This window comes from Tachysurus fulvidraco, chromosome 23 (genome assembly GCF_022655615.1).
Source record: "Tachysurus fulvidraco isolate hzauxx_2018 chromosome 23, HZAU_PFXX_2.0, whole genome shotgun sequence".
Classification (NCBI taxonomy): domain Eukaryota; kingdom Metazoa; phylum Chordata; class Actinopteri; order Siluriformes; family Bagridae; genus Tachysurus; species Tachysurus fulvidraco.
Window position 1 is genome coordinate 7,306,570 of NC_062540.1, and position 27,514 is coordinate 7,334,083.

General features: G+C 36.9%; 2 protein-coding genes across 5 annotated transcripts in view; both read left to right on the forward strand.

The window, feature by feature from the left end:
• fam50a (family with sequence similarity 50 member A) overlaps nt 1-9,987 on the forward strand; it is a 33,048-nt gene extending 23,061 nt beyond the window's left edge. Inside the window, exons 11-13 of the mRNA XM_027145155.2 lie at nt 1,805-1,875; nt 1,969-2,079; nt 9,215-9,987. Coding sequence (XP_027000956.1) covers nt 1,805-1,875; nt 1,969-2,079; nt 9,215-9,223 — 191 coding nt within the window. The 3' untranslated portion in view covers nt 9,224-9,987. The remainder of the gene's footprint in view (nt 1-1,804; nt 1,876-1,968; nt 2,080-9,214) is intronic.
• Nucleotides 9,943-15,930, forward strand: si:ch211-207e14.4 (interleukin-17 receptor D). Of its 4 annotated transcripts, none has more exons than XM_027145151.2 (12): nt 9,943-10,078; nt 10,431-10,515; nt 11,125-11,283; nt 11,440-11,558; nt 11,650-11,773; nt 11,940-11,978; nt 12,146-12,294; nt 12,513-12,587; nt 12,870-12,936; nt 13,344-13,490; nt 13,658-13,827; nt 13,948-15,930. In XM_027145151.2, exons 1-12 carry the CDS (start codon nt 9,968-9,970, stop codon nt 14,518-14,520), a joined length of 1,818 nt encoding a protein of 605 aa, XP_027000952.1. In that variant the 5' UTR covers nt 9,943-9,967; the 3' UTR covers nt 14,521-15,930. The 4 variants fall into 4 exon arrangements, with proteins under 4 accessions (XP_027000952.1, XP_027000955.1, XP_027000953.1 ...); XM_027145154.2 differs by having other exon boundaries at nt 12,555-12,587; XM_027145152.2 differs by having other exon boundaries at nt 12,146-12,282.
• Nucleotides 15,931-27,514: the final 11,584 nt, after the last annotated feature.

Below are 27,514 nucleotides of genomic sequence, written 5' to 3' on the forward strand. Positions count from 1 at the left end.
TAAATATATAGTCATGTGAAAAATTTAGGACACCCCATATAAGCCTGTCGACCCTTATAAACCCTTATAATGAAGATAAGGGTTAGGCCCTTATCTTCATTATAACAACATTGGAAGATTCAAGTAATGTAATTAAACAAATAAACCCAAAGAAAGGTCTTTTTCTGTAAAATGTAATTTAAATAAAAAATCAAATTTCTTGTGAGGAAAAAGTAAGGACACCCCCACATTTATTTGTACTTAATATGGATAAAATTGCGTACTGGTATATCACATCAGGTGTAAATTATTAAAACATTGCTAAAGAGCATTTTGAAGAAGGCTTGCCTTATTTAAACCTCGGATATTTGCTTTTGTTTTTTCTTAATTGTTGAAGTGAGAGGTATCACCATGGTGAGATCCAAAGAGCTCTCTGAGGCCTTCTGAAAAAAGATTGTTGATGCTTATGAGTCTGGTAAGGGATCTCAAAAGAATTTGTAATCAGCCATTTCACCATCTGAAATTCATTTGCAAGTGGAGAACTGCCAACATGGCTAGGTCAGGCCATCCGATCAAATTCACCACAAGGGCAGAAGATGCAAGATGCTTAAAGAACTCTCCAAAAACCCTAAAATATCATCCTAGGTTCTACTTTTGATCTTGCTACATTTGATGTCCAAGTATCTACAATCAGAAAGAGACTGCACAACTTTAATCATCATGGGCATTAGGCAAGGAGGAAACCTATGCTGTTTGAGAAAAACATGAGGGCAAAGCTGAAGTTTGAGAAAGAACACAGAGACAAAGACCAAGACATCTGCATAATGTGCTTTGGACAGATGAGTATAAAATTTCATTATTTGGAGACCATAACAGAGGGCATGTTTGGTGAAAACCAAATATAGCATTTCAGTAAAAGAAAATCACACCAACTGTGAAACATGAAGGTGGAAGTGTTATTGTTTGGATGCTTTGCTGCAGCAGGACCTGCACAGCCTCGCATCACAAAGTTGCTTGAGAACCATGAGACCATATGTCAAAAAAAATTTAAGCTGAATTGGAACTGGACCATGCAACGTGACAAAAAGCATACCAGTAAAGCCACCAAGGACTTGCTAAAAGGGGAAAACTGGACCAAGTCAAAGCCCAGATCTAAATCCTATTGAGATCCTGTGGTGTGATTTGAAATGAACAGTGAAAATTCTCAAACATCACACAGCTTAAAGAATTCTGTGTTGATTGAATTCTGTATTCCAGTTGATATCATAAACTGGTAGATGGCTACAGGCAACGTATCATTGAGGTTATTTTAGCCAAAGGGGGAAATACTAGCTCATAGGGTGTTCTAACTTTTTCCTCAGTTGAAATACTCATTTTGTTGATTTCTTCTTTTTCAAGTGAAAAGTGATTTTTTTTTTTTGATGTTGTTTACAAGTAAATGCATTACTTTCAGGTACAAATTAAAGCAAGATCATGTTGACATTTTTTAATAAAGAACTTAATATTTAATAGGGTGTCCTTTTTTTCACATGGGTGTTTGTGTGTTTATATATATTTGCTGTGGCATCATTTTGATAAGCCTGTGTCACAGTATTTATTTCCATCCAAATTTGCATTAATTAATCAGCTTGTATTGATTATGTAAGACTCACTGTCTTTTCCATCATATTCCAAAGATTGTCAATGAGGTTAAGGTCTTGACTCTGTGGTGGCCAGTCCAAATGTTAAAATGATGTCTCATGTATGTGTAATGTGTATAGTTTAACACACATTAAACTTTGGCACTTTAATTGAATGATTAAAAAAAATTTGTGTCTTAACCTAGGACCGCTTTTCAGTTTTGATGTTCATGATGATATCCGATTGGTAAATGATGCTACGGTTGAGAAGGATGAGGTAAAAACACGGTCTGGTCTAATGAATTAAAAAAAAAAAAAATTCCTCATACGGGAAGAACAGTTGACATAATCTGTTTGTGCATGTGTTTAGTCTCATGCAGGAAAAGTGGTTCTGAGGAGCTGGTATGAAAAAAACAAACACATATTTCCTGCTAGCCGCTGGGAGCCTTATGATCCTGAAAAAAAATGGGACAAATACACGGTAAGTTTTACGCTTGTTGCAGGTATTAAAAGTATGGAATTATTTAAAAAGCCTTTGCTTTTCTGACATTTCAGCTGTTCACTAATGTGTAGTGATTGTGTGTATGTGTGTATGTATGTGTGTGTATGTATATACTGTATTTTTATATATATATAAAGTGTGTGTGTGTATTGTATTGTTCACTAATGTGTAGTGATTGTTTGTGTGTGTATATGTGTGTGTATGTATATATGATATTATATATTTACTTACTTGTATACTTATGTATGTATGTATATATATATATATATATATATATATATATATATATATATATATATATATATATATACACACATACACTTACACTTGTATACACGTGTATACACTTGTATACACACATACACATACACTTGTGTATATATATATATATATAAAAAATATAGTGTGTGTGGACAAAATTGTTGGTACCCTTCGTCGGTCAATGAAACAAAAATTCAAAATGGTCACAGAAAAAACTTTAATCTGACAAAAGTAATAGTAAATAAAAATTCTATGAATGTTAACCAATGAAAGTCAGACATTGCTTTTTGAATTATTTAAAAAAATTAACTCATGGAACAGGCCCGGACAAAAATAATGGTACCCCTAACTTACTGTCAATGAGACTTCTGCACCTCTCAGCAGGTATTTTGTTACCGTTTGGAATATCCGTCTCTTTGATTTGTCATCAATTTTCCTCCTGCGGCTACGTCCAGGGAGTTTGGCTACAGTCCCATGGATCTTAAATTTCTGAATAATATGTGCAACTGTAGTCACAGGAACATCTAGCTGCTTGGAGATGGTCTTGTATGCTTTACCTTTATCATGCTTGTCTATAATTTTCTTTCTCATGTCCTGAGACTCTTTCCTTCACTTCCTCTGGTCCATGTTGAGTGTGGTACACACCATGTCACCAGACAAGACAGTGACTACCTGGAGCCCTATACAGTTCCTGACAAAAGTCTTGTCACTTATATATTTTGTACAAACACCTGCTATTAACCTGACTTTTAATTAATCAGTTGGTGTTAGAAATAGCTCTGAAAAGCTAATACCCTCTCAAATGATGTTTAATGCACTGAAATAAATTAGTTTCACTGAAAAAAGATTTAACATTTAATCAAGACAGAAAGGTTTTGTCGCCTATACAGAAATTGAACAAATTTCCTGCAAATACAAAAATATATCAGAAAATTAAGTAGTGGTGCTGTGACATCCAAATTGAATATCTTGTATGACTTCCATGAGCTTGAAGGACTGCATCCATGCGGTTTGGCAAGGATTCATACAATTTATTGATCAGGAATTCATCAGGAATAGCAAAGAACACAGTCTTGCATGCCTCCCAGAGTTCATGAATATTCTTTGGTTTAGTCTTCCATGCTTCCTCTTTCATCCTACCCCACATATGCTCAATGATGTTCATGTCTGGTGATTGGACTGGCCAATCCTGGAGCATCTTGATCTTCGCCTTGAGCAACTTTTGATGTGGAGATGGAAGTATGCGATGGAGCACCATCCTGCTGCAGAATTTGGCCTCTTTTATGGTTGGGAATATAAGAGGTAGCTAAGATTTCTTGGTATTTTAGACTGTTGATGTTGCCTTCCACCCTGCAGATCTCTTGCACACCCCACATACTGGATGTAACTCCAGACCATGATTTTTCCGCCACCAAACTTCACTGTTTTCTGGGTGAATCTCGGATCCATGCGGGCTCCAGTAGGTCTCCTGCAATTTTTGCAGCGATTGTGGTGTAATTCAACAGAAGATTCTCCTGAAAAATCCACCTTCTGCCACTTTTCCAGCGTCCATCCTTTTAGCACGCTGTGGGCCTTGGCAAATGCCACACGGTTTTTCAATTGTCTTTTGTTTAGTGCTGGCTTCTGGGCACTGATTCGACCATGGAGGCCATTTCGAGACAGAATCCGACAAACTGTTCTGGTTGACACAGGGACTTCAGGTGACCAGGTCTCGTGGAGCTCTGCTGCAGTGGAAAATGGGCTGGCCTTGGATCTTTGAGTCAACAAACGGTCCTCTCTAGCAGTTGTCTTGCGGGGTCTGCCTGACCTGGGCTTATCCAAAACGTCTCCAGTCTCTTCAAATCTTTTTTTATCCTCTGTACTTGACGCTAAGACACATTTGAAGGTGTCTGCCACATCAGCAGTGTACTGGGTAGTGATGTTACCAGTGACACCGAAGCTTCGAGGCGTGTCAAAAAAAAAATTAACCGATTTTCATTGAAGCTTTGTATCAAAGCTTGATTCGTTCTGGCAAAATCACGTGACCGATGACGTCCGAAGCTTCGTTTCACACACACCCATGTGACTGCTATGTTATCTGATTCAAAGGTTTAAAATCGTGCGCGAGTGTTGTATTGGAGTATTACATGGAATCTATTACTGTATAGTGGGTTTAGGAGAGCTTATTGTTGCGAGTTGTCAATGGAGCCTGTTACAAAAAGATCGCGTTCTGAAATGTGGGAACATGTATGTTTATACATATATATGGTTTTGTTGTGAAGCCTATATTTATAACTTAAATCTCACTCATCATTGGGCAATTATACGATTCAATGTAACATTTCATGTTGTATATTTTGTCATATATATATATATATATATATATTGGATAGTAGTAATAAGTTTAAAAATTAAAAGGAATGCAAGAAAAGCCATTTGTGCACCGATTAATAGCATGATCTTTTTTTTAAATGGTTCACATTTTATACTTTTGAGACAAGATCTATCCTTAATCTGTTTTTAGATCCAGTGTTTGATTTGCTCCCAGCAGCTGGTCTATAATAATAATAATAATAATAATAATAATAATAATAATAATAATAATAATAATAATACATCATCCATGTTGAGGCATTTTCATGCAATGCATGATAGAGCCAGATCCTCTGGCCAAGATGTAGCCAACAGCCAAGGTTAAAGCCTACTTTTAATTTTATTCACTTGTTTCAGTTTTAATTATTTGAATAAATAAGTGGTTTAAAAATGCTGCTGTTATTTTATTATTGTCAAAATAGGAACACCTTCTCTCTGTCTCTCTCTCATGCGCTCTCTCTCTCTCTCTCTCTCTCTCTCTCTCTCTCTCACTCTTTCTCTTTCAATTTGTGTGCTTTATTGGCATGACAAAAACTGTACATTTGTATTACCAATGCATTTGCAGCCGTGCTGCATACAAAAGTACGAAACGTTAAATTTAAACAAAGTACATTGTGCATAATCAAAAGTAAAATAGTAAATTATAGAAATACAATAAGAACGTACATTCTTGTATTTAATATTGATTCATTTATTTATTCATTTATCCTTAATTTGTCAATCCATTAATTTTTGCTTCTAAAATTAATACGTTGTTTGGTTGTGGAACATTCTGTGATAGCACTTTCACCAGCAGAGGTCCTCATCGAGCTCTGATTTGAAAAGCTTCGAGTAATGAACCTTTTTCTGATACAATTGGGTTGAAAGCTTCACTGCTTCAATAAAGCTTCACTTCGCCATCACTAGTACTGGGGTTCTTTTTATACACACCTGAGACCTAATTGATCCATTATTAGTCACAGGTGAAGCTCATATGACAAGGTGACAACACTTATGTCTTTACAAAAATTGACTCAATGGCCTTTACCAAGCTGTGAAATATTAGAATACTTTTTGACAGTTTCATTTTGCACTGAAACATTATTACAAAAGCTGTTGGGATTAACATGAGCCATTTCTTGTAAAAAAAAAAAAAAAAATCTTGATTAGAAATATATTTCAGCGGCACTTCAGGTCAATTTGTACACAAGCAATGAGACTTTTGTCAGGGACTGTATTATAGGCCCACTGACTGATTACAAGATTGTAGACACCTGTGATGCTAATTAGTGGACACACCTTGACTTAACATGTCCTTTTGGTCACATTATTTTCAGTCTTTTCTAGGGGTACCATCATTTTTGTCTAGGCCTGTTCCATGAGTTTTTTGTTTTTTTTTATAATTCCATTGAAGCATGGTTGAAAAGCAATGTCTGATTTTCATCCGTTAACATTCATAGAATTTTTATCTATTATTACTTTTGCCAGATTAAAGTTTCTTCTGTGACCATTGTAAGTTTTTTCATTGATCGAAGGATACCAACAATTTTGTCCACGTGTGTATATATGTATATGTGTACACACACACACACACAGAGTTAGGTCAAAATGAAATTGCTGATCCAAACATATATATGCACTTTTCATTTATAAATATTGGTTTGGATCAGCAATTTCATTTTGATCTGTCAAATAACTGAAGGACACAGTAATATTTCAGTAGTGAAATAAGGTTTATTGGATTAACAGAAAATGTGCAATATGCATCAAAACAAATTAGACACGTGCATAAATTTGGGCACCCTTGCCATTTTGTTGATTTGAATACCTGTAACTACTTAGCACTGATTAATTGGAACACACAGTTGGTGTGAACTTCGAACTTTGAAGCCTTGAACTCCATAGACAGGTGCATCCAATCATGAGAAAAGGTATTTAAGGTGGTCAATTGAAAGTTGTTGTTCTCTTTGACTCTCCTCTGAAGATTGGCAACATGGAGGCCTCAAAACAACTCTCAGATAACCTGAAAACAAAGACTGTTCAACATTATGGTTTAGAGGAAGGCTACAAAAAGTTATCACAGAGATATAAGCAGTCAGTGTCCACTGTGAGGAAATGGAAAACCACAAGCACAGTTCTTGTTAAGGCCAGAAGTGGCAGGCCACATAAAATATTAGAGGTCAAGGATGGAGAGGACGGTTAAAAACGACCCACAGACCACCTCCAAAGACGTACATCAACTTGCTGCAGATGGTGTCACTGTGTATTGAACAATAAAGCGCACTTTGCACAAGGTGAAGCTGTACGTGAGAGTGAAACAAAAGAAGCCTTTTCTGCACACACACGCCACAAACGGAGTCGCTTGAGGTATGCAAACGCACATTTGGACAAGCCAGCTTCATTTTTGAATAAGGGACTGTGGAGTGATGAAACAAAGATTGAGTTATTTGGTCATAACAAGGGCGTAATGCATGGCGGCAAAAGAACACAGCATTCCAAGAAAAACACTTGCTACCCACAGTAAAATTTGGTGGAGGTTCCATCATGCTGTGGAGCTGTGTGGCCAGTGCCGGTACTGTGAATCTGGTTGAAGTTGAGGTTCGCATGGATTCCACTCAATATCAGCAGATTCTTGAAAATAATATTATCCCTGGGCTGGATATTTCAACAGGACAATGACCCAAAACACTGTACTTGTTCCTCTGCATAAATGCCCGAGTAGATTTTGAGCAGTGTTCTGGAATGGCCATCCCAGTCCCCAGACCTGAATATCATTGAACATCTGTGGGGTGATTTGAAGCGGGCTGTCCATGCTCGGCAACCATCAAACCTAACTGAACTGGAGATGTTTTGTAAGGAGGAGTGGTCCAAAATACATTCATCCAGACACTCATTACAGGCTATAGGAAGCATCTAGAGGCTGTTATTTCTGCTAAAGGAGGCTCTACTAAATATATGTGATTTTTTTTTTGTTGGGGTGCTCCAATTTATGCACCTGTCTAATTTTGTTTTGATGCATATTGCGCATTTTGTGTTAATCCAATAAACATTATTTCACTACTGAAATATTACTGTGTCCTTCAGATCAAAATAAAATTGCTGATCCAAACACCCAAATATTTATAAATGAAAATCAGGGGTTTTGTCAGGAGTTCCTAAACTTTTGCATACGACTGTATTTGGACACAGACTCAGTTTTTGTTTGATTTCAGGTATTTACCAAATAGTGAGTGATCAAAGGATCACTCCATGCAAGTCATTAGGCTTCAAAAACAAAAGAAATCCATCGGAGAGATAGCATAAATATTAGGAGTGGACAAATCAACAGTTTATATCCTACAGGTATACTCTAAGGAAAACAGGTTTATTGTAAAGAAAAAAGAACACACTGGTGAGCTCAGCAAAATAAAAAGGCCTGGACGTTGATGAAAGACAACAGTGTTATATGAATACAGGATCCTCTTCATGGTAAATAAAAACCCATTAAGAACATTCAGCCAAATGTAGCACAGTCTCCAGGAGGTATGCATGTCTTGTCAAATTATATAATCAAGTGAAGACGAGAGCTTATGTACAGGGTTTAGCACAAGGTGCAAATCATTCACAAGCCTTAAGAGTAGAAAGGCCAGACTAGACTTTGCCGAAAAACATTCTTTGGACAGATGAATCTAAGATCAATCAGTACCAAAATGGCCGGAACAAAAAATTATGGAGAAGGCTTAGAACAGCTCTTGATGCAAAGCATTCAATGTCATGTGTAAAACTTGGTGGAGGCAGTGTGATGGAATGGGTATGCATGTCTCCCAATGGCACTGGGTCACTGGTGTTTTATGTGACAGAAGACAGAAGCAGCCGGATGAATTCTGAAGTGTGTAGAAATATACTGTCAGCCCAGATTCACACATGCAGCCAAGTCGATTGGACTGCATGCACTTCATGGTACAGATGGGCAACGATCCAAAACACACTGCAAAAGCAACCCAGGAATTTACTAAGAAAATAAGTGGAATATTCTGCAATGCCTGAGTCAGTTACCTGATCTCATCCCAGTCAAGCATTTATTTCACTTGCTGAAGTCAAAACTAAAGGCAGAAATACCCATGAACAAACAAATGAAGACCACTGCAGTTAGAGCCTGGCAAAGCATCAGAAAGGAGAAAACCCAGTCTTTGGTAAAGTCCACGGGTTCCAGACTTCAGCCAGTCATTGCCTGCAAAGGATTCCCAACAAAATTATAAAAATGAACATTTTATTTATGGTTATATTCTATTGTCCAATTACATTTGAGAAAATGGGGGGTGTGAATAAAAAAGGTTGCAGTTCCTAAAATTTGTACTTGATTTTTTTGTTCAATCCCTTGAATTACAGATGAAAGTTTGCAATTCAAATTAAACTTGATTGTTTCATTTTAACTTTATTCTGGTGGCATACAGGGACAAAAATATGACCTTGTCCAAATATATATGAACTTATCTGTGTGTGTATAAATATTTATTTTTTTCTCTTTCTCCCCCCCCTTTAGATCCGATGACATGGCTCTGCATCCGTGTTGTATTCAGATTTTATGATTTCTTTTTAAGAGGATATCATTCATTCAACACATGATTCTACATCTGTAATACTTGTGAAATGTCCCTCTATATAGTCAAAAATTTTCATACACAGTGAATAAACATAAATTTTATGACAAATAGGTCTCAGTATGGGAGTACAGTTTAGAAATGTCCTTTAATAAGAAAAATATCTTAAATAAGAAAAAACTTTTTTTTTTGGTATTATAATTTTTCAGCCTATTTTTTCAAGTTAGTCTTGTAGTACCTACATGCATTCTGGTATCTTGTGAATTATGTTTTCTCGGACACAGAATATAAATGTAATTTTGCTCTATTGTAAGATTTATTAATGTGCCAGCATATCAGCCAGTGAATAAAGTTGTCTTAAATTTTTTGAAAAGACATTTACTTTACTCATGTTTGTAGAGTTGTGTTACAGGCCAGCATAAATGTATATTTAGCTAAACAACAAAGCACATGTTCAACAAGACTTGCTTGTATAACAAGAAATACCAGGACTGCCTTTTGCCTGAAGCTACCACTCCTCCAAACCCTGTCGTTGTGTTCTGGAAGAACTCTCATTGACATTCTTTCTCTTTTATTTTTGTACTATATATTTTGTCTGTACTTCTCAAAATTTCTCACTCTGTCTTTTTCTTTATTTCTTCTGAAACAAGTCTTAAACAATCTGTCTTAAACGATCAAGGAAATTACGGAATAAAATGTGGCGAGGCAAACTGTCTCTGTTGTTGTCGATTACAGTGTTTGTGATAGACAAAGGGTTCCAGACATCTTTCAGACCTCATTACTGTACACTGCAGTGTGTTTGCCAGGTAAGCTACCTGTTTAAAATAAGTTGGAAGGTTGTGTTTTGATCTGTGCATTTCTTATCATTTTATGTAACAACATTTATCAAAATCACATTTTGTTTCCTGTTTTTAGTGTAGATATTTTATTTTTTTACTTTTGTATGTCCATATTTTGTGTATCTGTAAATCTCACAACGATCTGTTAAGTGATAGCTGGCAAATAGCAAATACATCTAGGGTATCTTGTATCAATTTCTGACCTCTTTAAAACATGACGGTGGCACACTAGTGACTTATGATTTTGTAGCTTGGACTACTGTTCACAGACTTTTTATTGTAAGATTCAAATTTGTCATATTTTTATTACTTTGATCAGGGTTCACCAGGATGTGAGTATTGCAGGATTAGTAAAGATGATGTTGAAACTACACTTGGATTCACCTCTGCTGGTCTCTTTGCAGGTAGCTTGAACATTCCTGAAACACATTATTCTATAAGGAGAAATTAAGGAGGAGTGAGATTTATATTGTGCATCACAGTCAGAATGATATCAGGAACAGAGAAACCTAATGTTTTCTTTCATGTAGTAGAAAGATTACTTGAAATACCTAATCCTATCTGGGGTTTTGGACAGGCCAAGCAATGGAGATGATACAAAAATTTGGGGGTGTCAAAGTATAGGGCACTATTAAGGTACATGGGTAGCAGTTTGAAAAGTAGTTTTCTTGTAAAGGTGTGGAAAGTCTGGATATGTTTGAAATATGTAGGCACTAATTCCAGACATCGAAAAGTACAAAAATTTAAAAAGAATTTGGATAGAAGTATGGAAAATAATTTTATTTTTTTTTATCATGCATGATGCAAATAAAGAACTTTTAGAAAGAGCAGGCAATGTGAACATCAACAGTTCTTTGAAAATTCAAAGGCAAGTGTGTATGGGAGGTATATATTCTGTATACAGTGAGGCTAATGAATGCTCATGGGACATCCTATTCCTTTACATGATATTAGATATACAGCTGGTCTCTTACATATTTTCCTGTAGTGCTGACACACTGCTTTTTTTCCAGGTTGTATACCATGGCTGTGTCATTCTTTTTTAGGTCTGCAGAGTCCTGAGGTCTGCCAGCACTATGTACATGCACCAAGGAATGTCACTATTGAGTTTGTGGAAAGTCAAAATCCTAAATATGAGACTGTTGTTGTGTCTTGGAGGCCTAGCCAATACGGTAATAAGTAAACAGCAGCTTGTCTTTAAATTGGCTCTGTTTAATAGTTTGTGTATTAAAGGTTTCTGTTCATGATATTAACAAGTATCAAGTGAAATTATAGCATTTTTTAAATGTATTTTTCTGTTCCTGAAATAGCCTTTTTTTGTGCTGCAGGTATTGCTTTTTTGCGTGGTTTCCTAGTTTCCCTCCAGACTCTAGGAGGCACTCAGAGCACATGCCAACTCTTGCTTCTTCAAAATAATATGTCATTCTCAGCTGTGCATGCTCAAAGGGTACAGCAATATCTGCATTTAATGGACCAAATAAACTAATAAAATAGATTTGTCTAACATTAAAACTTAAGTACTTTATGTATTTTTGCAGGTGTATTACTCAGATTTTTTCACAGATCTTTCCCTTGGTACCCAGTATGCAGTGACTGTGATGGCACTTCCAGTTCCTGAGATCTGGGAGAAATTTTATCATAGAAAATTGTTCTTCACTCGCTGTACGGTTCCTTGCACCTAGTTATTTACCATCTGTTTAAACATCAGCTCTTCAGCATTCAAGTCTACTAGGATTAACAAAAACTAACATTGGCACATATATAATTTATTTATTTTTTTAAACTGGTTACAATAAATAATGGACAGTTTTGCTTTGCCTCTCTACAGCATGTCCTGAGAAAAATGGCCTGGAGCACTGCAAGACAGGTAATTAAGTATATGATATAGTAATGCTTCTATATATTGTAGATAAGTCAGTACTATTTGGTTATTATTTGTTGTTGATTTTGAGGTCTAGTGCATAATCAATGTAGAATTTTTTGTACATAAAATAAATAAATTATTTTATTTTTTTTGCATTTCTTTCTTTAAAGACTGGTATCCCAGATATATTGAAGTCCACCAGGAAAACAAGGATATTGTAGTGACTTTTAACTTGGCACCTAAGAAGTTGGGAATCTCTCGTTATTTTTCATCATGCTTTGGAAGGGACTCACGCAGCATAATTACAGTTATTCAACCAGTAATTATTTTAATGCCACATCTTGTCATATATTCTTGAGGAAAACCACAAAAACATGATAAACGAATGTAACCTAATTTATTTTGTAATTAAAGGCAAAATGACAATAATATATAAATGTTGTACTATATTTAAATTAAACTACTGTAATTAGTTAAATAAGTTATATATAGCATTTATCTAGCTGTTCTGTTTTAATGCAGAGTTTTACCTTATAGGACTTTAGTGTAAATAGCACTCATCATACATACCGTTTGCAGAATCTCCACACAGAAACCAATTATACCTGTGAGGTGAGTTGTAAGCAAAGTCAATGAAAGTCAAACACTTTATTAGTAATATTTCCTAAAGAACAGTTTTATATTTTTCTCACTGGTCAGCTATAACTGACTGTTCCTGCTGTAAGCCTATTATGCATTACAATATATTAGAACGCCGCTGTAACAATGGTAGTAAAATAATTCTTGGAATACTTTTTTCAGAGGAATATTCTAGCCTAATTTTGCCTAATCTTTTTCTTCTTTACTTGAATTGTATAATAGTTCTGTTTTATCTATAATTACATTTTTGTTTAGATTGCAGCAGATATTGTGGATGCTGTAAGGAAGCCTTTCTTTGTTCAAGTGCAGCACACTGTGAAAGGTACAGACACACATTGGCCACTTTAGTGCTGAAACTGGATTTTTTATTTATTTATTTTTAATTCCAGATCATCAGTTTCTAAAAAAATTAAACCAAACTGCCTGATACCAACAACCGTGCCATGGTCACCGAGCTCACATTTTCCCATTTGAATGTTTGACTTGAGCTCTTGCTTTTAAATTCTGCATGATTTTATGCATCGTACTACTGCCACATTATTGACTAATTGGCCAATTACATAAATGATGAGAATGTTTCTTAAGTAGTGCCCATTCAGTATTTTGTTGCTTTTCATCATTTGACATTAGTTGCAATTTGCCCTTTCTCTGATGCACTGTAAGTGACTGTACTGTAGAAATATATTGAATGTCATTGTTTCCTGCCATTTACAATGTCATTGTTTCCAGATCCTTCAGCCTTGAACAAGGCAAGTGTCTCTTTAGCAGTTCTCTTCTCTGTGGGTATTCTACTAGCAGTCTTCTTATCAGTCATCTTTACTATTCACTGGCAGAAAAAACAAAAGCAAAAGGCAGCAAAAACGGAGACACCATCAGGTGACCAAATAAAGTGTTTTGTTTGTTTGTTTGTTTCCGTAAATGTAATTCAATTCCAAGTACTACATAGTTACTCATACTTTATTTAGTAGTACTATTATATAAAATTACTGTTATTTGTTGTGCATAATCCAATAAATCCTCTAATCTCAGTATTTTTTTCTCAGACATAACTGAGGAATATTATGATGAATATACAGAGCATCAGTTTTTACCTTTAGAAAACAGGACCAGACCCCCTCGACTCCTTATTTGCTACTCCAGCAGTGATGGTTCTGCCCATATAAGGGTTGTCTTACAATTGGCAACGTTTTTGCAAAAGCATATGGCTACTGAGGTAAAACAGTTAAAATATCTTTAACATTTGAAACATTAATAATATTAGAATGCATGATCAGTGTTTTATATGTTATGTATATATGTTTGCATGATGAAGTGATGATAAATTACCTGTCAGGTACATTTAGATCTGTGGGATGCCTTACGTATGACAGAGGAGGGAGATTTTGGGTGGTATTGCAGGAAGATGAAGGAGAGCGACTTTGTGCTCGTCATCTGCTCTAATGGTCTCAACCAGAGACAGCATAACCAGAGAGAAGTGGAGGAAAGGACAAATACCTCTCTCGCTATTATAGCCATGATTGGAGAAGAGTTATTCCGTGCCAAATCTCTGAGTCAGGACATCTCCAAATACATAACTGCAACTTTTGAGTATTCAAAGTCTTCAGACATACCCACCATGTTAAGTTTGGCCTCTCATTATACTCTTCCAGAGGACTTGCCACTGCTCTTCTCCCATCTTCATGGAGTGTCCTTGCAGAAGCCAGGAGCTTATCTTCAAATAGAAAACATCTCAGAAAATGGCTACTCTAAGCTCCCAGCTGGGGCAGCATTATTATTAGCTATAGAAGATGCAAGCATATTTTTTTCTGGTTTGTATCCATCTGGGAAAAGAATCGAAGGTCCTGGACATAACAAAATAGCAGGAGATAATGTGATGCAAGAACCAAAACTATCTTGCTCAACTTGAAGGTTTTTCTGTTTAAATCAACCAAAGGTTCTGCAGGTATTAATAGTACCAGACACTGCTTAGAGGGACACTTCTTGATTGACATCCTGTGGGTATGGCATACAGGTTTATGGATGATTAAAGAGTTATCAGTTGCTATCAACATTGTATCAATGTAATATTGATTTTGTCATAAGCCATCTACTATTTTCACACAAGGGCTTTTATTACATCTCAAATGTAACTCTACAACATATTGGTATTTTTAAAGAATTTGTTGGACACAAAGAAATTAAAAGTAATTAAAGGTGATAAGAAGGTAACCTGACACCAAATCCAGGACTTTTAATTTACTAGACTTCTTTTGGCCTCATAGAAATGATCAGTGTAGTGTAGGGCTAAATTTCACTATACGATCAACATGTTTTTCACTTGCACTTTATTCTAGCTGTACGTAAAGCATTGACCGAGAACTTTCACTTGGCTTTGGCTTTTTTCTCATTCAATCAAGGAATTTGAGGAATTATTTTTTTCCTTATTTTTGAAGGGTTTAAAATGTAATGGATAATTTACATTTTGCAATTTGTGGCATGGCTTTCTAAGTTTTTACATGATTGTGTCACACAATTAATGCTGGTTTCCCAGGTGCACTTTTATACGGTGATTCAAGGTTTGACTTGTGCATTTTGAGCTGATTTTCTGCTCACAACAATTTTACAGTATGGCTATCTGTGTTACTGTACTTTCTCTCAACAAGTTGTTTGAGGAGAGCATATTGGATTTTTTTTTTTACTTTATTGCACAGTTCACAGTAAACTTAAACTGTTTGTGCTAAGAAGAAAAATCCCAGGAGATCATCATTTAAGCAATACTCAAACTAGCCAAAGTGGTACCAGTCATGCCACTGTCAAATCACTGAGATCACATTTTCCCCATTTTGATGGTTAAACAGGACCCAAAGTTGGATAAGGTTCTTATGCTGGAATGCAGCATTTCGTGTCTCCAAACTTAATACTTCCCATTTAAACCTAAATCTTCTATTTTGTTCTAGTCTCTCCACAAGATATTTTTCCAATTGCCCTGAGGCTTATACAGATAATCTTTAGTGAACTTCAGTCAGGCAGCAATGTTTTTGGAAAGTGACTTTCTCTTTGGATGTCTGCCATGCACAAGAAGTTTATTCAGTGTTTACCTGATGGTGGACTCATGAACATTAACAGTAGCCAATGTAAGAGACACTGTTGAGAATTCTTTGTAGTAGGGTGGGAGGAGCTTTGTCTCCACAGCTGCGTTAAATTGTTAAGTAGTGGCCCTTTGTTCAGTGTGTCATCCAACAGCTCATGGGGAGATTCAGAGTTGATGAATGCTTGAATTTATACTATACAACTCTGGTCTCATGATTGCCTGACAATAAAATATTAACAAACTGGATTATTTGGAGCTTCTGTGTTTTAATGGGCACACCATCCTGGTAGCACTTTGCCTGTATCCTTATCAATAATTTACAGACACCTTAATTTCATTAAAAATTACCCTCGGTTCATTTGTGTCCTCAGGATTATTACACCTCTTGCTTTTGGAGTGATCTTTATTGGTTGACCACTCCTGAGAAGGGTAGCAATGTTGCTCAATTAGCTGTAAATCCTCACATATTTTGCGCAACACTTGTAAAAACCTCGGCCTGGTGGACATTTGGAGAGAGCTGCATCCTAAAGACAGAGATTATACTTTTTATTCTCACTCTCATAATTCCTATTCAAGACTGGATTATTTTTTCATACCTTCTGACATCACGTCGCGTGAGTTCTTGTTATGTTGGCCCTATTGTGTTATCTGACCATGGTCCTGTTTATTTAGAGATAGATATTAGTATATCAATTCAGAATTCATCCTACTGGAAATTTAACACTTCTTTCTTAAGCAATACTAACTTTCACTCTTTTTTTAAACAGAAAATAATTCAATATTGGCAGGACAATCAGAATTCACCAGTTTCCCCTACGGTAAAATGGGATGCTGCCAAAGCCATGCTGCGAAGCCACCTTATTGCTTATGCTTCTTTGATGAAGAAACTTAGAACCCAAAGAAGGAAAGAATTAGAAGCTGAAGTATGCTTTTTGGAAAAACAACATAAAAGACTCCCAAATCAAGATAGTTGGACTTTGTTAAATAAAGCCAGAGTCAAACTTAATCTAGATCATACAGAACATGTTAAAAAACTATTATTTTTCAGTAAACAGCGTTATTAAGAATTTGGAAACAAGCCAAGTCGCCTTTTGGCGTATCATCTAAAAAAAAGAGCAGAACGAAAGAACCATAAAAGCATTTAAGACATTAACACTGCTTTCTCTGATTTTCACAAAACTCTTTATACAGCTGGGTCCAGTGGCTCCAGTGAAGATTTGAATTTTCTGAGTGAGGTCTCCCTTCCTAGCATTCCGGAAGATACTTGAGCTTTTTTAAATGCCCCTTTTACTAAGGAAGAAATTTGGCAATCTATGCCAACTGGTAAAGCTCCTGGCCTAGATGGGTTTCCGTTGAGTTCTATAAGCAATTCTGGCCTGAGCTTTGTCCTATTTTAATGCAGGCAATAAATAGTACTTTAGATTCAAATTCTATGCCTGAATCCTGGTCATTGGCGCTGATCAGCTTGCTTCTGAAAAAAGACAAAGACCCAGTAAATTGTTCTTCTTATCACCCAATTAGTTTGCTCAATGTGGATTATAAAATTATAACCAAATCTTTAGCTCGCCGGCTCGAAACTGTCTTGCCTTTTGTGAAGTCCAGATACTTCAGCACTGATAATATTCGTACAGTGCTGAATATTATTGATCATTTGAATGCTACCAAAGAACCTGCCTTCATTGTAGCTCTGAACACTGAACACTGAAAAGGCATTTGATAGGGTGGAATGGTTTACTTTTTGCAGTGTTAGAAAAAATAGAACTAGGATCTAATTTCATCAGCTTGGTTAAACTTTTATATTCCAACCCTATGGCTCAAGTTAACGCTAACAGAATGTTGTCTGACAGATTTGTTGTCCCAAGACCTCTACTGACGCAATTCTTTCCGTAAATGAAAAATATAGTAACTTCTCAGGATATAAGATCAATTTAGACAAGTCTCAGGCACTGTATTTGCACACTCCCCCTGAAGCCATTACAAAATCCCCTTTTAATTTAGCACCTTCTGGATTTCGATATTTGGGAATCAACGTCACGCCTAATTTAGTCGATTTGTATAAAGCCAACTATCCCGAGTTAATTACGAAAATTAATCAGATTGGTCAATTCTTCCAAATTCTTAAGAAAGACTAAATTTTTTGTTTCAAAATTTGCCATGTTATTTAAGTGAAGATTTTTTTTAAAAGGATTAACTCCTCACTTTCAAAGTACATTTGGAATCATAAGAAACCTAGACACAAACTTTCTGTTTTGATGAAACCAAGGGAATTGGGTGGGGTTTTGCTCCCTAATTTTCAGTTATATTTTTGGTCTGCACAAATCTAACACATGTTAAGCAGGTTTCTTAACAGATCTGATTCTCGCTGGACTGGGATTGAATATGCTATTTGCTTTGACATGCCCTGCTGTATTTTTTGTTACTATTATTATTATTATTATTATTATTATTTCCTATTATTATATTGTTTTGGCACTTTGTCTGTCTATGTATGAACGTGTATATCCAAAGATTATAAGGTGATATGCCCTATGTAGCTGTGTATGCTGATGTGAGATACCGGTACCACTGTGTTGTGTTGTGTTGTGTTGTTAAAATAAAATAATTAATTTAAAAAAAAAAAAGAATACAAAAAAAGACTCCAGGAGTTTCTCTTTTATCAAGTCAAGTCAATAAGCTTTTATTGTCATTTCAACCATATACTGTATAGCTGTTGCAGTAGACAGTGAAATGAGACAACGTTTCTCCAGGGCCATGGTACTACATAAAACAAAGACAGAGCTAGGACTTAGTAAGTAGTCCTAGTCACATAAAGTGCATCTGTGCATCCTGGTGCAAACAGTGCAGGACAAGACATAACAAGACAGTGCAGGACAAAAGCCAGTGCAAACAAAAAATTACAAGACAATACACAAAAGACAATAAACAAACAGCACCGACCAGTGTAAATTAGGGATGGCATGGTACATGAAAAAACACCTGAACCGTTTGCTTGTCTCGGTTCAGTTCGTGTGTGCGTCGCACGGTTCGACGAATGCGCAATGTAGCCCCATGCTCAGTTTCGCCTGAACATACATATAGACAGCAAAAGTTGAGTAACAGGGCTCCAGAAAAAAAAAAATCAATTAAGGAGCCAATGGCTCCTTAGGGGGAAAAAACAGGCGCCAAATAATTTTTTTAAGACCCACATAACAATAAACTTATTTTTTTTAATTACTTACTTTTATACCCCACTTTTACAGTTTCAGCATTTTTATCTTGAATGTTCTGGGAACTGAAGTTCATGTGGGAACTTAATGTCTTTTCCAACTTACAAACTATGTAGGCCCTACTGTCAAAAGAATTTCTCTTCATGCAGAATCCGAGCCAGTGACACCGACCATAATTATCTCAGCATCACTTGGCCACTGTGTAGTTTGGCCGCGTCCTCTTCTTTTTTGCAGAAAGCCAGCATTTGACACATGGTTCTGGATCAATCTGTTCAAGTGATTCTTCAATGCTGATTCTGATCAGATCTTCCAGTGTTGACACATGAAGTGAATTGTGTACTTTAGATTTGATCCTGTTTTGAGCTGAAAAGCCACGTTCACACTGAGCAGCCGAAATTGGTAGGACAAGCATTATCTCAACTAGATGCTAAACGTTCTGGAAATCTGTGCAGTAGGGCTCTTTTGTAAGTAGGACTTCCCAAAACTGTCCTTTTACAAGAGCTTTCAGAAATCTCCATTCAGCCTGCACAGAACTGATGTCACAACCATTTTTCAGCAAGATGTCTCGATACCATTTCAGCAGTGTGTCAATTTCATTTTCTCCAAAAGTGTGGATGTCCTGCTCCACCACATCATGCTGAGAAACTGAATTTAAGTTTGTGTAATTGAGAAATTCCTCCAACTTTCCATTTCTCACTTGTTTGTCCTTCACTCCCTTTATTGTACAAACACAGGAATCACAATAGCTGCTATAGCCTGAGGAAGAATAACAGAGTTCTTCTGAATTATAAGACTCAACTTCGAGATTTCTCCAAAAAGTTCATGGAGAAAGTGACAAAACACCACAAAAGGCAACTTTTCCATTTGTGTGAGATGTGCTTTGCTCTTCCTCTTATTTCAGTGTTTTTGGATGAGGCAGCAAGGTGTTGCATGTGGAGTTGCACAGCTGTATATTGACCCTGGCATGTAGTGACATCAGATGCAGAAGGTGTTCGTATGGCACAGCCTAACTCCATACCGATGGCTTTCAACTCACGCTTGCTTTTGGGGCTAAAATGGTATGTTTTCAATACTAGTTGTAGCAAGTCATAGATTTTTTCAATCATTGGAACAGTCTTCTGAACATCCAGCATGGCTAATTCCAGTCTATGTGGCATACAATGAAAGGAAAGAAGGTGCTCTCCTATTTCTTCTCTTAAAAGAGCACCTACACCACCTGAGACACCCATGTTAACGGCAGCCCCATCTGCTCCAAAGGATGTCATTTTCTTCTGCCACCAATCATGATCAGTTTGTTTAGCATCACTAAACAAGCATTTTATTTTATCTAATACTCCATGTGCATGGCAGTGTTCAAGCTCAGCTAAACCAATAAACTGGTTCACTGCTACACCTGCAGAAATGTGCTTGCAGTATGCAATCACATTGTTTTTCCCAGAAACGTCTGTGCCACAGTCAGTGATAATGGAGATGTAATTAGCTGTATGGGCGTCTGTCAGTGCATGTTCTTTTAGCTCATCTGCAATGCATCCTACAAACTCAGTGCATGCTGTGTCGTCGTCATACGTTTTGCTCACATCAAGTCCGTTTTTCTTCAAAAGTAACACCTGAGAGGTAAATTTTTGGACATGCGATCATATAGACTGTGTTAAACTTAATTTTTAGATCCTTCCATTCTTTTTCGTCACGCAGTTCGCATGCGTGAGAAACTGCATGTGCTAACACTGTAGTCTGTGGAGCACTCTTCGCGATAACATAATCACGAGCATTTTTATCGTTTTGACATAGTTCTTCTGGCGCGGAAAGGTGATTCTCGGTTTGCTCATTCGTATTTTGCCGCTCTAACTCAGGGAAATATTATGTGAGTTTTTTGTAGCGAGTATACTGTGACCCCCCCGCCTCATACTCACCCATCCTAGAGAGACACCCCATAGGCACCACCACACTCACTAATGCATAAAATATGCATCTACATGTAATTTAGAGCATTATTAAAGACTGCTTGTGTGTTATCAACATTCCAATTTATTGTAAGCAACAAAAGACAGTCAGCTGATAAAACCTGTGCTCCAGGTCCCATATTCATATAACATTTAAGGCTAAATGTAATCAGACAGTTGGCAGCACCCATTGACTTTCACAGTAAAAAAAATATACACTATGAAAGTCAATGGGTGCTGCCAACTGTCTGATTACCAACATTTTTCAAAATATCATTTTTTGTGTTAAACAGAAGAAAGAAACATACAGTTTTGGAACAAATTGAGGGTGAGGAAATAACACAATTTTCATTTTTGGGTGAACTATACCTTTAAGAGCTACATTTAGCCTTAAATGTTATATGAATATGGGACCTGGAGCACAGGTTTTATCAGCTGTCAATTTTCAATGTACATTTAAGAGTGAACAATAAACATTTGTTCAGTTTTATCCCCAACACGCTTTCATTGCAGAATATTATGAACTGAATGAACTTGTAGTTTCCGAAAACACAAAGAGTGTAGTTTGAATCTGCTTTCATTTCATATCTTCTTTTACATTATTTAGTTAATTTCAAATTTGCGCAAAAAAAGACAGTCAAGAAACTGATTTGCCTCCTTGGTAGGTGACGTAAGATCAGGTCACAGGCCACGGAACCCCCAATAATCCAAAAATGTTAGTGATTCGCAATAGCAACCATGGCCTGTTTTCGCAACTCAGACGGGAATGAAATTTATGAATGAAAGTTCTGTCACAAAACGATATTGTTACGTATCCTCACGCTCTTTAAGTGGGTATATACGGAAATCCTTGGCCTTTCCTAGTGGGTATACGGCGTATACCTGCGTATCATGTAGACTACACCAGTGGATAGGCTACTGTTCACAGAACACACATAACGTAAAAATTATATAATCATAAAGTGTAAATTTGATTGGTCGCCATTGGCGACCTCAGCACAACTATCAGTCGCAAATTAATATTTTTAGTCGCAAATGGAGCCCTGAGTAAGGAGTGCTGCAAAAATGGCAAGTGGAGGAGATAATGAAGGCTGCCCAGAGTTGGCGGATGCGCCCGCGACATTCAAATCCGGTGTGTGGGAACATTTTGGATTTCATGTTACTTACGATGACAATGGAAATAAAACAGTAAATAGAACTGTGACTGTGTGCAAGCATTGTGCAAAATGCATTCAATATGTTAATGGCAACACTTCTAATATGACAGTTGTGTTAAGATGGTTAAACTTATGCTTGATTATGGCGTTTGCTATTGTTATAGCCTCATTATATTATGTTATTACATTATATTATATATTTATGTTTAAAATATTTTGACTTGTTTAAAAGACAGAGCTTGTAATTTGTAATTTTTTTTTTTTGTAAGAGCTACACTGAAGTTGGCAGTTTGATAAATGCAAGTTAATTTCAGTCTTTGTGTGCTAAAAAGGCACAAGTTCCTGTAGAGATAACAATACACATTCTCCTTTTTTTTGCCAAAAAACAAAAAGCATGTCATCATCAATGTCTTCTTTCTTGCTGTATCAAAATCTCACCTAGCTTTTACTCAGAGATGGTCCCAATAATGTGCTTAAAGTCAAGTAAAATTCAGTTTACATTTACAGCATTTGGCAGATGCCCATTGAATACATTAATGCTGGCTCACTAGGTTACATATTTAAGATACCATGAGTTTAAAACATTTGTTCAAAGTTATAATGAAAGTGTCAAATGTTGTATTTTTTTTTAATGAAAAGATAAGGAAAGAAGTGCTAGTTGAAGTGTTTCCTGAATAAGTAGGTCTTCAACAGCCGCTTGAAAATAGCGAGTGACTCAGCTGTCCGGACCTCTAGGTGAAGTTCGTTCCACCACCTTGGTGCCAGAACAGAGGAGTCTTGCCTGCCTCTTACTCTGAGAGATGGTGGAACCAGTTGAGCAGTGCTGGTAGATCGGAGGTAGATCGGAGGGTGCAGTGCGAGGAATGATGAGGGCTTTGAGGTAAGAGGGAGCTGGTCCATTTTTGGCTTTGTTTGGCATCAGTGTTTTGAATCGGATGCATGCAGCTACCATAAGCCACTGGAGGGATCGCAGCAGCGGTCTGGTAAGCGAGAACTTTGGCAGGTTGAAAACAAGCCGGGCAGCTGCATTTTGGATCATTTGCAGAGGACGGATTGCGTTCATAGGTAGACCTGCCAGCAGTGCATTGCAGTAATCCAGTCTAGAAGTGACAAGAGACTGAACAAGTACCTGAGCAGTTTGTGTGGACAAAAATGGCCGAATCCTTCTAATGTTGTAGAGAAGAAACCGATATGAGTGAGTCACATTAGCAACATGAGAGGAAAAGGACAGTTGATTGACCATGGTTACCCCAAGGTTGCGAGCTGTGGCTGAAGGGGAGATCAGGTCGTTGTGCAAGGATATAGCAAGATCATGACCTGGGGATGAACAGCAGTTCAGTTTTGCTAGGATTGAGCTTTAACTGATGAGCAGTCATCCATGATGAAATTTCTGCCAGACATGCTGAGATCCGGTCAGAAGCTGTGGCATCTGAGGGTGGAAACGAGAAGATAAGTTGTGTATCATCAGCATAGCAGTGGTAAGAGAACCCATGTGATGAAATAACTTCACCAAGAGAGTGAGTATACAGGGAGAAAAGAAGAGGACCAAGTACTGAGCCCTGTGGGATGCCAGTGGAGAGTCTGCGTGGAGCAGATGTCACTCCCCTTCATGTTACCTGATATGAGCGTCCTTCTAGGTAGGAAGCAAACCATTCCAAATCTGATCCGCAAATCCCAAGACTCTTGACGGTGGATAAGAGAGTCTTGTGGTTGACCGTATCAAACACTGCTGAAAGGTCAAGGAGGATAAGGGTGGATGACAGTTTGGCTGATCTAGCAGCATGTAGCTTCTCAGAGACATCCAAAAGGGCTGTCTCTATAGAGTGAGCTGCTTTAAAGCCAGACTGGTTGGGGTCTTGGAGGTTGTTCTGTGAGAGGTAGACAGACAGTTGATTATAGACAATGCGTTCAAGAAGTTTTGAAAGAAATGAGAGAAGTGAAATGAGATCAGTCTGTAGTTACTGATGTCTGATGGATCCAGAGCAGGTTTCTTTAGGATGGGAATAACCCTTGCTCTCTTGAAAGTAGTTGGTACCTGGCCAGCTATGGATCTATTGACGATAGTGGAAATGAAGGGCAAAAGGTCTTGCGAGATGGTCTGGAGCATAGTGGTAGGGAGTGCATCCAATGGGCAGGTGGTAGGATTGCAGGACTGGATGAGTTGTAAAATCTCTTCTGCTGCCACAGTTGAGAAATGTGACAACGAAGGTGTAGAACACATCTGAGGAGAACTTGACAAGAAGTGTTCGGTAAAAATCAAGATCTGCATCAAGTTGTGATTTCTTCCACTTTCGCTCTGATGATAGTTAGTGCATTACATTACAAAAATGTTAATACTGTATCCTAAATTGTGGATAATTAAGCTAATAAGCTATATATCAAATGTTGAAGGAAATTTCTGGAGTGTTGAAGATTAAAAGAAAAAATAACAAGAACCATACAGAACCACAAACCGTGACCCTAAAACCGTGATACGAACCGAACCGTGGGTTTTGTGAACCGTGCAACCCTAGTGTAAATACTGTATGTTCAAATAATATTTTGTGTGCAGAAATACTGGAACATAAAGCAGCAATTACCTGAGATATTGTATAAAGGATTGTGCAAAACAGCAACTGAAATGTGAGACAGAATGTACCAAAAAAAAGAGCAAAAAGTACATTTTGTATCTTTTAATACACATTTAAAGTGAAACCTCATTTAAACTACAAAGAGGAAAAACAGTATAAAATGCTTGAGCTGGATTTACCCTGTGTTCTTCTTTACTCTGATGAACCCAAAGTACTTCATGTATTTTGTCACTTATTCATTAAGATCTTCACCCTCATTGTTTTATTTTCTTACATTGATTACTATCTGTTTGCCTTTTAGCAGCAGTTCATTGGCTTCACTGGGTGAGTAACTCTTCTTGAAGCATGCTCTTGCTTGCACTGCACACTCCAGGGACATATTCAGCAACTGGATTGAACTTTGCAAGCACTACTCGTTTGAGCCACTTACTGTGTGCATGTTCCTTTTCTGATATTTGTGTGTATTAATGCTAAGTTCACTGATAAACTGCTCCAATAAATTTAATGGTGCAACATTTCGACCATCAGGTCTTCGTCAGGCACAATATAAAAATGTGAACATCTCACCTCTATAAATAGGAAACAGGTGTATGCCTTAATAACACTCGCTTTCAAAATAAGGCACACTATACACAAAGCATTAATCAACTCACATGTTACAAAAAAATATAAACACAGAAAAGTACAAAATAAAATATAAAAATATACAGTACATATCAACTATACAAAGATAACTATTTAAAGATTTATAAAAATGGTTTAATGTCAAACTCATCATTGAGCCTTAGTGGTGACAAAGTATTCAAAGTATAAATCCAATAACACTCTTTGCAATAATTTTCTCTCATAATCACCTCCTCTTGAGGGCTTTTTTACTTTCTCAATACCAATGTATTGTAGAGCACTGATAGTTTGACCAGCTTGTTTGAAATGAAGCGCTATCGGGCTCCGTGTATCCCCCGTTCTGATGTTACTCCGGTGCTCACAGATACGGGTACGCAAGGATCTAGACATTTTTCCAACATACGCCACAGGGACAACGAATAAGATAAACAACATGAGTCGAAACACACGTAATAGTACCATGTATTGGAATACTCTGGCCTGTTCGCGGGTGATTGAAAGACTTACATTTATATGTAAAAGAACACTGAGTACAACTGCCACATTTATAAATTACCTGCGGGAAGAGAAGGCATCCCCTGCTTTTTTGTGATGGCAACTCTGATTTCACAAGCAAGTCACGAAGATTGTTTTGACGTTTAAAAACCACTACCGGGCGACTTGTAAAGACTCAAGATAACTTGGGATCACTAGAAACGATATGCCAATGTCTATTTAAAATGTTACGAAACTCACTACCAAGTGCTGAATATTTTACAATGCAACGTGGAGCATCAGACTGGTGCTTATGCTTATTCACATTAACACGTAAACACTGTATTTGCGATACGTTATCAAATTTCTCTTTGGCACTTTTAATCCACTCTTTTCGATATCCCCGGTTCTCAAACCTTCGACTTAAATCAGCGGATTGTAGAGAATAAGACTCTTCTGTACTGCAGATCCTACTGTAGCTACATATATGATTGAATTGGGTAATAGGTAAACTCTTAATTAGAGGTCTAGGATGAAAACTATCATCTCTTAAAATTGTATTACGGTCCGTTGGTTTTCGATACAGTATGAAGTTTTCCATCATTTACATACACTCTAGCATCAAGAAAACTGATGCTAACAGCGTCACATTCCATAGTAAAATTAATATGTTCAGTTCAAGAATTGAGATAATTTAAAAAAGACATCATCTCTATGGAAGTAGTATACGTGATCATAAAAATATCATCAATGATCATCGATCTCATTTAATACAAATTCATTTTCAAAAACACCCATATACAGACAGGCCTAATTAGGTGCCATTTTACTACCCATGGCAGTCCCTTTTATTTGGTTAAAAAAAAAAAACGGACCGTAATACAATTTTAAGAGGTGATAGCACTTGGTAGTGAGTTTCGTAACATTTTAAATAGACATTGGCATATCGTTTCTAGTGATCCCAAGTTATCTTGAGTCTTTACAAGTCGCCCAGTAGTGGTTTTTAAACGTCAAAACAATCTTCGTGACTTGCTTGTGAAATCAGAGTCTCTTCCCGCAGGTAAATATGTCATTATAAATGTGGCAGTTGTACTCAGTTTTCTTTTACATATAAATGTAAGTCTTTCAATCACCCGCGAACAGGCCAGAGTATTCCAATACATGGTACTATGTAGGTTCTCATTCTATTTATGCTAAGTTGCCATCTTTTTTTGTGTTCTTTCTTGCTAATTGATTTTACATTATCCACATGCTCAGTGCACATTTCTCCCTCTATATTCTGAGATTATGGCCACACATTGTGAATCAATATAAAGTTTTTGTGATGCTTATTTCAAATTATAATCACTATGCAGTCACGCATTTGTTCTACTTTTTTGTGCTCCATAATTACACTTTCAGCTAGCCCATACAGCTGCATAACGAATGCTTCCACACTTTCTCTGGGGAGTTAAAGCCTTGAATGTAACTCCGCCCATTCATTGATAACTGCATTTTTCCGATGAAATGTTCATCAAATTTGGCCAATTACCACAGAACAGATCTCCCTTGTTATCAAAGGTAAATGACTTGAATATGTGCTCGGCCTCTGCTCGAATTGAATAAATCGGGGCATTTTACCTGTACAACTTCATCTTCCTCCATAAACAGTGATGCAGCTCCACACCTAGCAAACCTTTCTGTTTCCAGTCAGTCCAGGAATTGAGCTTGGAAAGGTCAAACTTCTCAGACGAGGTGAAATTTGCCAAGCACACTTCATTCCATGTAAATCTCGTAAAAATTTCCGTCTTTTACTTGGTTGTTGCTTTTTACGCAATGTGGTGTTTGTCACCGAGATTACAATTATGAACCACCCGGCA

What these genes read in the sequence shown, in the direction of transcription:
- si:ch211-207e14.4 (XM_027145151.2), top strand. Translation starts at nt 9,968, where the DNA reads ATGTGGCGAGGCAAACTGTCTCTGTTGTTGTCGATTACAGTGTTTGTG. An exon ending in CTCTGCTGGTCTCTTTGCAG is followed by an intron (nt 10,516 to 11,124) that starts GTAGCTTGAACA and finishes CTTTTTTTCCAG; the next exon opens with GTTGTATACCATGGCTGTGT. An exon ending in AAACCAATTATACCTGTGAG is followed by an intron (nt 12,588 to 12,869) that starts GTGAGTTGTAAG and finishes ATTTTTGTTTAG; the next exon opens with ATTGCAGCAGATATTGTGGA.